This window comes from Salmo salar, chromosome 01 (genome assembly GCF_965601325.2).
Source record: "Salmo salar chromosome 01, fSalSal1, whole genome shotgun sequence".
In the NCBI taxonomy this organism is placed as follows: domain Eukaryota; kingdom Metazoa; phylum Chordata; class Actinopteri; order Salmoniformes; family Salmonidae; genus Salmo; species Salmo salar.
The window spans coordinates 152,488,335-152,504,194 of NC_138291.1; the positions used below are offsets into that span (position 1 = coordinate 152,488,335).

General features: G+C 42.2%; 1 protein-coding gene across 2 annotated transcripts; it reads left to right on the top strand.

The window, feature by feature from the left end:
* Window positions 1–262: 262 nt before the first annotated feature.
* LOC106567022 (surfeit locus protein 4) lies at window positions 263–11,446 on the top strand. Of its 2 annotated transcripts, XM_014135802.3 has the most exons (6): window positions 263–521; window positions 7,957–8,143; window positions 8,421–8,497; window positions 8,644–8,687; window positions 9,804–9,990; window positions 10,274–11,446. In XM_014135802.3, exons 1-6 carry the CDS (start codon window positions 474–476, stop codon window positions 10,538–10,540), a joined length of 810 nt encoding a protein of 269 aa, XP_013991277.1. In that variant the 5' UTR covers window positions 263–473; the 3' UTR covers window positions 10,541–11,446. The 2 variants fall into 2 exon arrangements, with proteins under 2 accessions (XP_013991277.1, XP_013991287.3); XM_014135812.3 differs by lacking the exons at window positions 9,804–9,990; window positions 10,274–11,446 and adding an exon at window positions 9,373–9,699.
* Window positions 11,447–15,860: the final 4,414 nt, after the last annotated feature.

Genomic DNA, 15,860 nt, shown 5'->3' on the forward strand with positions numbered 1-15,860 from the left:
GTTTTTTAATCATGCTGCTTGATACACTACAGTAGGCCATATCTCATGTAAATTAGGAATGTTCTCATCTTTAATTGTTTACATGAGCAAACCAGTAAACATGGCAAAATGACGAACTCCCTGGATAAGTATACGTGGCATACAGCGCTCGGTAGACCAATGCTGCGTTCGGGTGCTAGTCTGAACTAGGAAACTTAGACATTTTCGACTTGCTAACTAGTTGAACGCGGCACTTGTACAGCTACAACCACGCAGCAATTCGGACATTTCAGAGTTTCCTAGTTCCGACTAGTACATGAACGCTGCCAAACGAGGGGCTAGCGTTGCAACGCGAAGCATTGTGGGGCAGAGGCGCATTTGTGACAGGGAAGAATTGCTCAAGTAAATATCTTAGGCAGAGGAGTTCTACATTAGCTAATATTACCTTCACGTTGATAACGTATAGCACTAAGCCTCAGTATCTATCGTTAGACATGGGGCAGGAGGAGCTCATGAGTCAAGCTGAAGATGTGGCAGACCAGGTAACTTCCTTGTTTCTAGTTAGTTGTTAGCTATCGGTACCTTACAGTCAGATTCAAAGGAAATCTGGGTTCTTAAGTTACAGTACCTAGCTAGCTAGCCACAGCTGCTTGAGTGAGTGACTCGTTATAGCTTGATGGCTAATATTACTTGCACAACTAGCTACCTACACGCATTATTTGCTGTTACTGTAAGTAAGTTACCTAGCTACATGGTTTGGCAACTACGTTAACGTTATCACACGTTAGCTATCATCATGTAGCTAATAGCCAATAACTGCAGCAGTACAAAAGTGCACAAATGATTGTCCTCTTGTGCTTTTCCTGCTTGTTGTAGCCAGATCCATCCATACATGGTTCTGGTTGTACTGTTAGCTACCTAGCGTTAGCTGCCTGCCAGCAAATATTCAAATTAATAATGTCCGGTTAGCTAATGGAACTCTGGCCACATAGTAACAAACGATAGTTGACGTTAGCTTGCTAACTTAACTAACGCTAGTTGACTGTACTGTAAGTTACCTAGTTGATACATTTTGTATTGCTTGTTCTGGTGGCCTTCCAAACTAATTGGTAAATCAGTCTCAATGAATCCCTCTGCAAAATGTGTGTTGTAAACCTCGACGCCATAGGTTTTATGGCAAGTCATTTTCTGAAAGTTCCTATTTAGTTTTAATCGCAATTCCTATTTATTATTAATCACATTGCCATTGTGAGATGGTACTGTGGTTGCTCAATCGTGTGTTGGGCTTATATTGCCAACAACATGGAGGGCTTTGCAGCTTACCTCTTGTGGCAAGGGCCTATTACATGTGGTTGGTTCTATTGAATTGTTCCATCTCTTTTAGCTGAAATGCAAAGAACTGTGCACATTGACTGCCCCACAGCCATGCCACCACACTCAGTTCTTACAATGGTGTGTGTGTTGTGTAATGTATAAGAAAGAAAATGTGAACATATTATGGTCTTGTATGCCCTTACAGTAGGTCTAGCTTGTGGTCCTGTGGATAAAATTGAAATCCCCTTGAAATGCTCTGGTCTATAAGGGGACAGTGTCAAGAACCCCATAGTTCAGGTTACATGTATGTGTTACCCCGTATGAAGATTACACAGGAAGTTATATAATGCAAGCCTATCATGCTGTATTTCCTTCGATAGGAAGTTACAATATTTCAAGACCGATGTTATTTCAAATCGCTCTAGCCTATAGCCTAGCTCTAACCACGTGAGCTTTTTCTGTTTACTAGGCCTGTTTGTTTTTCTTTACACAGTTGACATACTACACAGTTGACATACCCTAAGGATATACATTCAGTGAGCGTGTAACCATAGATTAGAATACAATAGGATCTCTGTGAGTGTAACCTAGTCTTGCTACTTTTGTGAACTTTTTGAATTAGCACCAGCTAATACCAAATATTTGGTTTACCACCAGGTATATGACATGCCCAACTCCACTGTCCACCCCTTTGACATTTTAAGCTTTGCTGTAAAATAACCTACATCTGGAAATGTACACCTCAAATTGCTGTGCCATGAAACGTGGCTTAAGGTAGGCCTGCCCTACACTTTCAAAGGCACATTCTTCACTAATAAGCTCTAAGAAAACAGTTCTAGTCTAATGTAGGCTACTCCACTATGCTCCATATCTAGGCTGTCACAACACCTTCTACATCCTCTGATTGGCTGCTAGGCCCTCATGTGCCTTTATGAATGGTCAAGTTTGTTTTTCATGGCTCGGTGCCCCGGGTAGGCAGATTCTGTACATTTTAGACCATTCCATTGGTCCTTAAGTGAAATCTCCACCCATCCGGGGGACCGGGCCACGCAAAATGAACTCGCCCACTGACGTGGGAGTTGTTGAACTGTGATAGGCTGCCAAGACCAGGCAGTGGTGATGTGGACTGTATGGTGGGAGGGGTTGTGGGATGATTAATGTTCTTCTGCTGTACGTACTTTAGTAGGTAGAAGATGATCAGTTTCAATGTATTGGAGGGAAGCCAACAGAATGGAGGTTTAGTAAATGTAGGGCCGTTTTTTTTTATGTTGCAATCTATGTGAGCAGGGGTTTATTTCACACATAGTGGTTGCAAGGGTCAATAACCTGACACAGGATATATTTGGATTTGCAGAATTGAAAAGTTTGTAATGTAGTACTTTACTACATTGAGACTGACACATAAGTGTGCTTTTTTTCTATGAGAGCCTGTTTTAGTCCATCTTCCTAATAAATATCCCTTCTTCTTACCCCACCTCAGTCCCTGCTGAAATAGTACCAGCTGTCCTACGCTCTGTCTATTGTGCCATATTGCTTCTGGAATGCCCTTGCATGTTATCTCATATGGTTTTCAGTATATTTATTTCCTTTTCCCCATTCCGGTAAAGCCAGTAGGAGGACTTGCACTCAGGCTAGAATTAATGGTGGCTGGTGCATAGAAAACATTTCTATAGAGTTCAAAAAAGGTCCTCACTCCAACCATGAAAAGGAATAACCCAATAATAATAACCCAATAAAGTCGAGACAAATAATATACTTAATTTAATCCATGCTCAAGGAGTTGCTAGGGCGCGATGATCCAAGTAAAGTCCCCCTGGGCAAACCCTCCCCTAACCCGGATGACGCTGGGCCAATTGTGCGCACTCCTATGGGACACCCGGCCACGGAAGGTTGTGGGACAGCCCGGGAATGAACCCGGGTCTGTAGTAACGCCTCTAGCACTGCTATGTAGTGCCTTTGACCGCTGCGCCACTCGGGAGTCAATTTACATACTGTTTTACCACTCCATATGTATATACAGTGCCTTGCGAAAGTATTCGGCCCCCTTGAAGTTTTCGACCTTTTGCCACATTTCAGGCTTCAAACATAAAGATATAAAACTGTATTTTTTTGTGAAGAATCAACAACAAGTGGGACACAATTATGAAGTGGAACGAAATTTATTGGATATTTCAAACTTTTTTAACAAATAAAAAACTGAAAAATTGGCCGTGCAAAATTATTCAGCCCCTTTACTTTCAGTGCAGCAAACTCTCTCCAGAAGTTCAGTGAGGATCTCTGAATGATCCAATGTTGACCTAAATGACTAATGATGATAAATAGAATCCACCTGTGTGTAATCAAGTCTCCGTATAAATGCACCTGCTCTGTGATAGTCTCAGAGGTCCGTTTAAAGCGCAGAGAGCATCATGAAGAACAAGGAACACACCAGGCAGGTCCGAGATACTGTTGTGGAGAAGTTTAAAACCGGATTTGGATACAAAAAGATTTCCCAAGCTTTAAACATCGCAAGGAGCAGTGTGCAAGCGATAATATTGAAATGGAAGGAGTATCAGACCACTGCAAATCTACGAAGACCCGGCCGTCCCTCTAAACTTTCAGCTCATACAAGGAGAAGACTGATCAGAGATGCAGCCAAGAGGCCCATGATCACTCTGGATGAACTGCAGAGATCTACAGCTGAGGTGGGAGACTGTCCATAGGACAACAATCAGTCGTATACTGCACAAATATTGCCTTTATGGAATAGTGGCAAGAAGAAAGCCATTTCTTAAAGATATCCATAAAAAGTGTCGTTTAAAGTTTGCCACTAGCCACCTGGGAGACACACCAAACATGTGGAAGAAGGTGCTCTGGTGAGATGAAACCAAAATCGAACTTTTTGGCAACAATGCAAAACGTTATGTTTGGCGTAAAAGCAACACAGCCCATCACCCTGAACACACCATCCCCACTGTCAAACATGGTGGTGGCAGTATCGTGGTTTGGGCCTGCTTTTCTTCAGCAGGGGCAGGGAAGATGGTTAAAATTGATGGGAAGATGGATGGAGCCAAATACAGGACCATTCTGGAAGAAAACCTGATGGAGTCTGCAAAAGACCTGAGACTGGGACGGAGATTTGTCTTCCAACAAGACAATGATCCAAAACATAAAGCAAAATCTACAATGGAATGGTTCACAAATAAACATATCCAGGTGTTAGAATGGCCAAGTCAAAGTCCAGACCTGAATCCAATCGAGAATCTGTGGAAAGAACTGAAAACTGCTGTTCACAAACGCTCTCCATCCAACCTCACTGAGCTCGAGCTGTTTTGCAAGGAGGAATGGGCAAAAATTTCAGTCTCTCGATGTGCAAAACTGATAGACATACCCCAAGCGACTTGGTGGCGCTACAAAGTATTAACTTAAGGGGGCTGAATAATTTTGCACGCCCAATTTTTCAGTTTTTTATTTGTTAAAAAAGTTTGAAATATCCAATAAATTTCGTTCCACTTCATGATTGTGTCCCACTTGTTGTTGATTCTTCACAAAAAATTACAGTTTTATATCTTTGTTTGAAGCCTGAAATGTGGCAAAAGGTCGAATACTTTCGCAAGGCACTGTACTGTATTCTAATCAAGGCTCATCCTGTATAACTTTTTTTTATTATTATTATTTTTTTAATCTTTATTTTAACAGGGAAAACGGACAGATCTGGATCTCTTTTACGGCTGTGCCCTGTGTAAACATGTTGACATGTACAGTTTTAGGCATACAGACAAGAACATTTCAAACAAACAAAACAAAGACACAATTCAACAGAAACAATCACAGACAACATCATATTGATCCTCCATAACATTTTTGAAATGGGCAAGGGACACCAGAGTGTCTAACTTAAGTTGGATCTGCAGTTTGTTCCATAAATAAGGTGCAAAGGAACTAAAGGCAGTCCTACCCAACTCTGTGGAGACCGCAGGAGTCTCTAATGTAATCCACATCTGTGGTCTGGTTTTAAAATGTGTATATCTAGTGGAAATTAATGATGATATATATATATGGAGGTAGTTTTAAAAGAAGTGCTTTATAAATAAACAAGAGAGCATGTTGCTCTCGCCTCACAGATAGAGAGGCCCAACCCACATGTTGATATAGGATACAGTGATGAGTTTTGTAACTATCACCCGTGATAAACCTGAGTGCACAATGGTAAATAGCATCCAGTGGTTTTAATGTGTTTGCCGATGCATGCATATAGAGAATATCACCATAATGTAAAACGGACATAAAAGTAGCCTGCACAATTTGTTTTCTATTTACGGAGGACAGACAAGCCCTGTTTCTGTAAAGGAACCCTATCTTGAATTTGAGCTTTTTTCCCAATTCAGTAACATGTTTTTTAAAAGAGAGCCTATCATCTAACCATACCCCTAAATATTTATATGCAGAGACCTGTTTGATTTGAGTACCATCCAAGCTAGTGATTACAAAAGTGTTTCTAACAGAGTTTAGACCTAGAAAAAAACATGACATTTTGTTTTCTTAGCGTTTAAAACAAGTTTAAGCTGTAAAAGAGACCCCTGGAGTCTGATTTTAGGATACTACAACTGCATTAAAGCTTGGTCCGCTGTTGGAGCAATAGAGTACATCACTGTGTCATCTGCATATAAATGGAATTTACAATATCTGACATCATCACCAATGTTGTTTATATAAAGTGAGAACAATAGTGGGCCAATTATTGAACCCTGAGGGTGTGCACAATAGTGCACACCTTTTCTATTCATATACTGTCTATACGCACCATTTTATTTATTTATTTATTTATTTATTTATTTATATATATATTCTGGACTCTGACATTGCTCGTTCTGATATTTATTTTTATGTTTTGGATTTGTGCTAGAAACATAATTATTTTAAAATTAGCACCCTTATGTAGACCTAGCCCCACCCACATCCGTTCCACGCATGGAAAGGGCTTGGAGGCGATATATAACAATATGCATTTCATAAATATTCGAATAAAGTGTGTAAATAAGATGTATTAAACACGCCTGTATAACCACAATGAGGACATAGCAAGTTTTCATTAATCATTGGGTACATCATACGAAAAACAGTCATCTTAAATAGGGACATAATTCATGTTCAAATTCACAACATAACATACATAGGCATTTCATCATTAAGTCCTTTAGGAAATAATGTCTGGAGGGTGAAAATCCCAAAACATTCTCTTTTACTCGAGTATTATTAATATCACCTCCCCTGTCTGATATCTTAACTTTCTCGATGCCACAAAATCTAAAGGTAGAAATGTCATGTTTTAGGTCATTAAAATGTACTGCGACTGGATAATCCCTGTCGTTTCTCCTGATTGAACTTTTATGTTCACTAATTCTCTGTTTGAGAGAATGAGAGGTTTTACCTACATAGCAGAGCCCACATGGACATTTAATAATGTAAATAACATGGCTGATGGAACACGTAATAATGTTGTTTATTTGGAACCGTTTTCCTGTGTGTGGGTGGCAGAAATATTCACACTTCATCATATTGTTGCAATGTGCGCATCCTCTGCATTTATAGCTACCATTTGGAAAAGGGCGTAAAAGAGCCTGGCTAATTTTCTTTTGTGGCTGGCAGTTGGCATGTACCAATTTATCGTGTAAATTGCGACCTCTCCTACACAATAAGTGGTGGATTTTTAAATTCAGCCGGCAAAGCTGGGTCCGATGATAAAATATGCCAGTGTTTCTTGACCACATCTCCCACTTTTCGCGAGTTCAAAGTATGTGGTTGTGAACATTACGGAGTGTTCTTTGGCTTTAGCGGGTCTTTTTTGTAGCAGTTCATCTCGTGTTTTTCCCAATGGCAAATGAAGAGCTTCATCCACACATTGTGGCGAATAGCCTCTTAGAAACCTAATGCGCATCTCCGCTGCCTTTTCTAGATAATCCTCTGTGGAGTGACATATACGGCGCAGTCTGAAAAACTGGCTTCTAGGAAGTCCTCTTTTTAATGGCTCAGGGTGGAAGCTGTCCCCCTGTAATAGAGTATTTCTGTCTGTTTCTTTTCGATACAGAGTTGTAAACAGGGTTCCATTTGATTTCTCAATCCACATATCGAGGTAATGACCACGTTGAGTGTCACATTCAGTAGTTAATTTGAGATTGGGGTCAATGTCATTGAGTACTGCCATAAAATCTGACAGCTCGATGGCAATTTGAATGCACAGAAATACCGTGACACAATCCTGAGGTCCATTGTGAGGCTTACTGTGACCAACAGATGCATATCTGTATTCCCAGTCATGTGAAATTCATAGATTAGGGCCTAATGAATGTATTTCTATTGACTGATTTCCTTATGAACTGTAACTCAGTAAAATCTTTGAAATTATTGCATGTTGCGTTTTTATATTTTTGGTCAGTATAGATGGATACAATACTCAGTACAAATCTGAGAGGGCGGGGCAGGGGCACTGCTGGTGTGTCTGCACAACATTACAAACAATACACAAGGTCCAGTTCCTAATTTAGACCTTGGGGGTGTAGAGTTTTTAAAAGGAAGATCCATGTCCTCATTCACCCTGTTTTACTGTCAATGCTAGTGCCTGCTGAAATGTCCATGTAGTCTATCCCAAATGTAGGCTTAAATGTCCCTTTCTCTCTCTCGCAGTTCTTGCGAGTGACTAAGCAGTACCTGCCTCACCTGGCTCGTCTGTGTCTAATCAGCACCTTTCTGGAGGACGGCATCCGCATGTGGTTCCAGTGGAATGAGCAGAAGGACTACATTGAGGCCACGTGGGGCTGCGGCTACTTCCTGGCCACCTGTTTCGTACTGCTCAACCTCACAGGACAGCTTGGTGAGCAAGGCTGGGATCATCAGCTTGTTTGTCATCAATGTTTTTATCTTTATAATCTGCATAGGTCCAGATAGGATCCATCCATCCATGCATGGATTGACTAATGAGTCAGTAGTGTGGTGTGGGCCATGAATGATGACCCATACTGTCTTTGAAGGCTGGGGAAAGATACGGGGATTGAAATAAGTGTGAATGCCACCCTTTTTGGGGAAGATGGGGAACAGACCGTTGTGCCGGTTCGATCCTAACTGTCCGTCATTCATTTTTTCTCCAACAGGTGGCTGTGTCCTTATCCTCAGTAGACATTTTGTACAGTATGCCTGCTTTGGATTATTTGGAATCATAGCTTTACAGGTGAGGAAATATCTAATATATTGCAATGCACCCCTCTGTGATTTTGGGCTGACAGAACTCAAATGGTTGACAGCCTAACACTGGCTATGTTCATGAATTTCTGGCTGTGTAATATTTCATGCTGAATTTATTTTTATTTTCTCTAGACGGTTGCATACAGTATTTTATGGGATATAAAATTTCTGATGAGGTAGGTCTCCCATTAAGTTTATAAATAAGATGTTTACATATTAAATTGAAAACATACATTTGACTTAAGTTTCTTTTCCATTACTTTACTGATTTACACTCACCGGCCAGTTTTATTAGGTACGGGGTTAGGGTTTAGTACCGGGTCGGACCCCCATTTGCCTCCAGAACAGCCAGACTTTTTCAGGGGCATGGATTCTACAAGTCGGAAACGTTCCACAGGGATGTTGGTCCATGCTGAAGCGGTGGCATCACGCAGTTGCTGCAGATTGGATGGCGGTATGCCACCGCCACCAACCTGTACCTTTGAAACTAGGCAAGACGGGTCCATGGACTTGTGCTGCTTCTGCCAACCCCTGACTCTGCCATCAGCGTGATGCAACAGGAACTGGGATTCCTCTGACCACGCAATGTTTTCCCACTCCTCAATTCTCCAGTGTTGGTGATCACGTGCCCACGAGAGCCACTTGTTTTTTTTTAGCTGATAGGAGTGGAACCGGTGTGGTGGTCTGCTGCAATAACCCAGCCGTGACAAGGATCGACGAGTTGTGCGTTCCGAGACGCCATTCTGCACACCACTGTTGTACTGAGCCGTTAATAGCCTGTTTATGGCCCGCCTGTTAGCTTGCACCATTCTTACAATTCTCCTTCGATCTCTCTCATCAACAAGCTGTTTTCACCCACAGGACTGCTGCTGACTGGATGTTTTTGGTGTGTCGCGCCATTCTCGGGAAACCCTAGACACTGTCGTGTGTGTGAAGGGGGCCGTATCTGAGATGCTGGATCTGGAGTGCCTGGCACCGCTGATCATACCATGCTCAAAGTCGCTTAGGTCACTTGTTTTGCTCATTCTAACGTTCCATCGAACAGTAACTGGATGCCTGTCAGCATTATATAGCAAGCCACGGCCACGCGACTCACTCTGTAGGAGCGATGCATTTTCATGAACGGGTTGGTGTACCTAATAAACTGGCCACTGAGTGTATATTAGTGTTTAAGTGTCTTAACCTTGGGTAATATTTTCCTGTCTGTCCCACTAATTCTATAATCCTTTATGTTGAACTATGGATCCTCTTACACCCTGTCCCCTCCTTCCTTCCCTCACTCTCTCTCTCAGGAACCTTGCCCTGGGCGGTGGACTCCTGCTGTTACTAGCGGAGTCGCGTTCAGAAGGGAAGAGCATGTTCGCTGGCGTCCCCTCCATGGGAGAGAGCTCGCCAAAACAGTACATGCAGCTGGGAGGGAGAGTCCTGCTGGTGCTCATGTTCATGACCCTGCTGCACTTTGACCCCAGCTTCTTCTCGGTGAGTAGACCACACCGCCTTGTATCTATAGTGCCACTCAGGAGGGACTATAGGTAGAGAGGGAAAAAGCAGTATTATGCATTTTTTCATAAGTATGCAGAGATCAAACTGAGTTTGCATTTGAGGTGTTTCTTTGAAGATTATGCACAGTTATCTTAGTCTGTCAAATATCTAAAAACCATACTAAGTGCTGCATTCATTTAGATAGGTTCTGGTGCAACTGTTGTACAGTAGCATTGGTGGTTCAGACTTGTAACCCATGTGTCCCTTTCCACTCCCCCAGATCCTCCAGAACATGGTGGGCACGGCCCTCATCATCCTGGTAGCCATCGGCTTCAAGACCAAGCTGGCAGCCCTGACCCTGGTAATATGGCTGCTGGCCATCAACATCTACTTCAACGCCTTCTGGGCGGTGCCCGCCTACAAGCCCATGCACGACTTCCTCAAGTACGACTTCTTCCAGACCACGTCCGTCATCGGAGGGCTGCTGTTGGTTGTAGCACTGGGGCCCGGCGGGGTGTCCATGGATGAGAAGAAGAAGGAGTGGTAGGGAGAGGGGGATACACTTTTCTGGCCAACCACATCCACAGCAACCTCCCCCTCCGCCACTCTGTCTCGTCCTTTTGTTTTCTTTTTTCACATTTTGTTTTCCAGCTGCTGTTTTGAGTTCAATATGGTTGATACTGGATTTTTTTATACACCTATTTATGTCTGCTTTATTTTGTGGCAAGAAAAACCCCCAGCTGATTTTGAATAAATTGTCAAAGTGTAAGGTAACTAATGAGTTACAGGTGGAGTTAAAAAAAAAAAATGAATATCCCAATGTATTTATGGATGTTACCATAACCTTTTCAGAAATAACCTGTTTTTTTGGGAATAGCCAAAAAACAGGCAAAGTGGTAAAGGTGTATCATCAGTTTGATTTGCCAATCTTTTCCTGCTTGGATGTTGGACTATCTGTGACTTGCTCATCATATCAATCCTGAGACCGCAGGCACTGAATACAATACAATTCTCCCTCACTCTAGGTTGCCATCTTTCCCTCGGGATGAATTGCGGGGGGTGTGTACATTGTATACTACTATTCAAAATGGTGGATTGACGTGTGCTTGATTTAATATTGAAACACAATTGCTAGCACCTGAAATCTTTTTGGGCACTTTGTACTGTATGTCTTGCGCAAATGCCTAGTAAAAACTAGTAACTGTATTTTAACAGGGCAATAGGGGGAGCTCAACATTTTGTAAAACACCATATTCTACAATCTAGAGAAGCAAGTAGAACTGGACAGTCAGTGATCACCCGACATTGTATTTGCTCATGTTTATGTTTCTATACTGTTTAAGAAAAGAGAAATAGTAAGTATTGATTTTCAGAAGTTTATATTGTATTTTTGAGTATTTGTTTTGTTTTTACGAGATCATGGCGAAGAAATAAAAATATCTGTTTGCTCTCATCTTGATCTCAAAATGGGTCTGTTTGTGTTTATAATTTAGATGGATTTAGTTTAAATGAATTAGTCCAGGGTTTTTATACTATGGTTTGGGACCCAAAGTGGACCATGAGTGGCGGGTCGCGAGTTGAGTAAACAGTTATCACACACTATTTCTTCTTAATGTGGGTCGTTCGAGGACAGTACATTTCTCATTTGGGTCTCTAGTTGGAAAAACTTAAGAACTTCCTGAATTAGTCTAATCTCTGGCTAAACTCACAACTAGGGTGGGACTTCTTCCCTTTCTGCTGCTCCCATTCGTTGACGCTCCAAAGGCAAAGTCACGTTTTCATTGGCTGTTGTTGCACACGAATTTTGATAAATCAAGTTCCAAATACGTTTGCATACGCGTTCAGTTCAACATAGTTGAGAAAGGACTCGAGAGAAGAGACTTCGTCATTTTCCTAGTCAAGATTTTAGAACGGTAAATAAATAACTGTAAAATGTCACTATTTTACATTATGTATTGGTCATGTAAAATTGAACGTTACATTGGGTCGCTGTCAAACATCGAAGAGACAGCTAAGGATCACATCGTGACTGCTGCTGATTATTGAGAAGTCCATGGCATCAAGCTAAATTACGTGCTACTGAAGGCAAGTACCCCTGACTGCAGTGTGCAGTTCGAGGCGGGGCTCAATGTGGGCGGAGTCAAACGTTTGACTCCGCCCACCCGTGTTTTTTGTATTTTTATCCATCAGAGGTTTGACAGTCACACACGTTTGTGCAAGGCACACGTTTAATACAAACGTATTTCATTTTTGAAGACCATAAGAAACATTATATAAAGTGGTACCAGCACATGTAACACTTTTTGCTTCATGCTATATTTGAGACAAGCTACTGATATTGTTGCAGTGAACAACAGACTTGTTATTTATGTCATGTACTGTTAAAATTGTGTTGATAAATATAACTTTAATTATATTATTTAATTGAGCATATATACACATTTACTACCCATCATGATTTATAAAGCTATTTACTCTCCTCATGAGAATGGAGACAGACTATACCATATAGACATACTGACAAGATGAATGTGCTTTAAACTCAGCAAAAAAAAGAAACGTCCTCTCACTGTCAACTGTGTTTATTTTCAGCAAACTTAACATGTGTAAATATTTGTATGAACGTAACAAGATTCAACAACTGAGACCTAAACTGAACAAGTTCCACAGACATGTGACGAACAGAAATGGAATAATGTGTCCCTGAACAAAGGGGGGGGTCAAAAGTAACAGTCAGTTTCTGGTGTGGCCACCAGCTGCATTAAGTACTGCAGTGCATCTCCTCCTCATGGACTGCACCAGATTTGCCAGTTCTTGCTGTGAGATTGTTACCACACTCTTCCACCAAAGCACCTGCAAGTTCCTGATCCAACAGGTTCCAGACGTGCTCAATGGGATTGAGATCCGGGCTCTTCGCTGGCCATGGCAGAAAACTGACATTCCTGTCTTGCAGGAAATCACGCACAGAACGAGCAGTATGGCTGGTGGCATTGTCATGCTGGAGGGTCATGTCAGGATGAGCCTGCAGGAAGGGTACCACATGAGGGAGGAGGATGTCTTCCCTGTAAACGCAGAGCGTTAAGATTGCCTGCAATGACAACATGCTCAATCCGATGATGCTCTGACACACTGCCCCAGACCATGACGGAGCCTCCACCTCCAAATCGATCCTGCTCCAGAGTACAGGCCTCGGGGTAACGTTCATTCCTTCAACGATAAACGCGAATACGACCATCACCCCTGGTGAGACAAAACCGCGACTCGTCAGAGAAGAGCACTTTTTGCCAGTCCTGTCTGGTCCAGCGACGGTGGGTTTGTGCCCATAGGCGACGTTGTTGCCGGTGATGTCTGGTGAGGACCTGCCTTACAACATGCCTACAAGTCCTCAGTCCAGCCTCTCTCAGCCTATTGCGGACAGTCTGAGCACTGATGAAGGGATTGTACGTTTCTGGTGTAACTCGGGCAGTTGTTGTTGCCATCCTGTACCTGTCCCGCAGGTGTGATGTTCGGATGTACCGATACTGTGCACGTGTTGTTACACGTGGTCTGCCACTGTGAGGACGATCAGCTGTCCGTCCTGTCTTAGGCGTCTCACAGTACGGACATTGCAATTTATTGCCCTGGTCACATCTGCAGTCCTCATGCCTCCTTGCAGCATGCCTAAAGCACGTTCACACAGATGAGCAGGGACCCTGAGCATCTTTCTTTTGGTGTTTTTCAGAGTCAGTAGAAAGACCTTTTTTAGTGTCCTAAGTTTTCATAACTGTGACCTTAATTGCCTACCGTCTGTAAGCTGTTAGTGTCTTAATGACTGTTCCACAGGTGCATGTTCATTAATTGTTCATGGTTCATTGAACAAGCATAGGAAACAGTTTTTAAACCCTTTACAATGAAGATCTGTGAAGTTATTTGGATTTTTACGAATTATCTTTGAAAGACAGGGTCCTGAAAAAGGGACGTTTCTTTTTTTGCTGACTTTACATTAAGTTATACAGTGAGGGAAAAAAGTATTTGATCCCCTGCTGATTTTGTACGTTTGCCCACTGACAAAGAAAGGATCAGTCTCTAATTTTAATGGTAGGTTTATTTGAACAGTGAGAGACAGAATAACAACAAAAATATCCAGAAAAACATATGTCAAAAATGTTATAAATTGATTTGCATTTTAAATGAGGGAAATAAGTATTTGAACCCCTCTCAATCATTTACATTTACATTTAAATCATTTAGCAGACGCTCTTATCCAGAGCGACTTACAAATTGGATAGATACATCAGTAGAGACTGGGGATAGATACATCAGTAGAGACTGGGGATAGATACATCAGTAGAGACTGGGGTTAGATACATCAGTAGAGACTGGGGATAGATACATCAGTAGAGACTGGGGATAGATACATCAGTAGAGACTGGGGATAGATACATCAGTAGAGACTGGGGATAGATACATCAGTAGAGACTGGGGATAGATACATCAGTAGAGACTGGGTTTAGATACATCAGTAGAGACTGGGGATAGATACATCAGTAGAGACTGGGGATAGATACATCAGTAGAGACTGGGGATAGATACATCAGTAGAGACTGGGGATAGATACATCAGTAGAGTCTGGGGATAGATACATCAGTAGAGACTGGGGTTAAATACATCAGTAGAGACTGGGGATAGATACATCAGTAGACACTGGGGATAGATACATCCCACTGCCCTGTGGACAGTAGAAACTGGGGTTAGATACATCAGCAGAGTCTGGGGATAGATACATCAGTAGAGACTGGGGATAGATACATCAGTAGAGACTGGGGTTAGATACATCAGTAGAGACTGGGGATATATACATCAGTAGAGACTGGGGATAGATACATCAGTAGAGACTGGGGATAGATACATCAGTAGAGACTGGGGATAGATACATCAGTAGAGACTGGGGTTAGATACATCAGTAGAGACTGGGGATAGATACATCAGTAGAGACTGGGGATAGATACATCAGTAGAGACTGGGGTTAGATACATCAGTAGAGACTGGGGTTAGATACATCAGTAGAGACTGGGGATAGATACATCAGTAGAGACTGGGGATAGATACATCAGTAGAGACTGGGGATAGATACATCAGTAGAGACTGGGGTTAGATACATCAGTAGAGACTGGGGTTAGATACATCAGTAGAGACTGGGGTTAGATACATCAGTAGAGACTGGGGATAGATACATCAGTAGAGACTGGGGATAGATACATCAGTAGAGACTGGGGATAGATACATCAGTAGAGACTGGGGATAGATACATCAGTAGAGACTGGGGATAGATACATCAGTAGAGACTGGGGTTAGATACATCAGTAGAGACTGGGGATAGATACATCAGTAGAGACTGGGGATAGATACATCAGTAGAGACTGGGGATAGATACATCAGTAGAGACTGGGGATAGATACCTCAGTAGAGAGTGGGGATAGATACATCCCACTGCCCTGTGGATGCACAGAACAGACAGAAGAGGATTGGGGTTAATCATCAAGTAGGTGAAAGCAGCTAAACCACAGCTATCTGCTCTACAGGAAACACCTTATCATTCCCGCTATCTGCTCTACAGGAAACACCTCATCATTACTGCCGTCTGCTCTACAGGAAACACCTTATCATTACAGCCGTCTGCTCTACAGGAAACACCTTATCATTACTGCCGTCTGCTCTACAGGAAACACCTTATCATTACAGCCGTCTGCTCTACAGGAAACACCTTATCATTACTGCCGTCTGCTCTACAGGAAACACCTCATCATTACTGCCGTCTGCTCTACAGGAAACACCTCATCATTACAGCCATCTGCTCTACAGGAAACACCTTATCATTACAGCCGTCT

Excerpts from the sequence above, each read along its gene's own strand:
- LOC106567022 (XM_014135802.3), top strand. The coding sequence starts at position 474 with ATGGGGCAGGAGGAGCTCATGAGTCAAGCTGAAGATGTGGCAGACCAG. Across the intron at positions 522-7,956 it reads CTGAAGATGTGGCAGACCAG|TTCTTGCGAGTGACTAAGCA; the intron begins GTAACTTCCTTG and ends TCTCTCTCGCAG. Across the intron at positions 8,688-9,803 it reads GATATAAAATTTCTGATGAG|GAACCTTGCCCTGGGCGGTG; the intron begins GTAGGTCTCCCA and ends TCTCTCTCTCAG.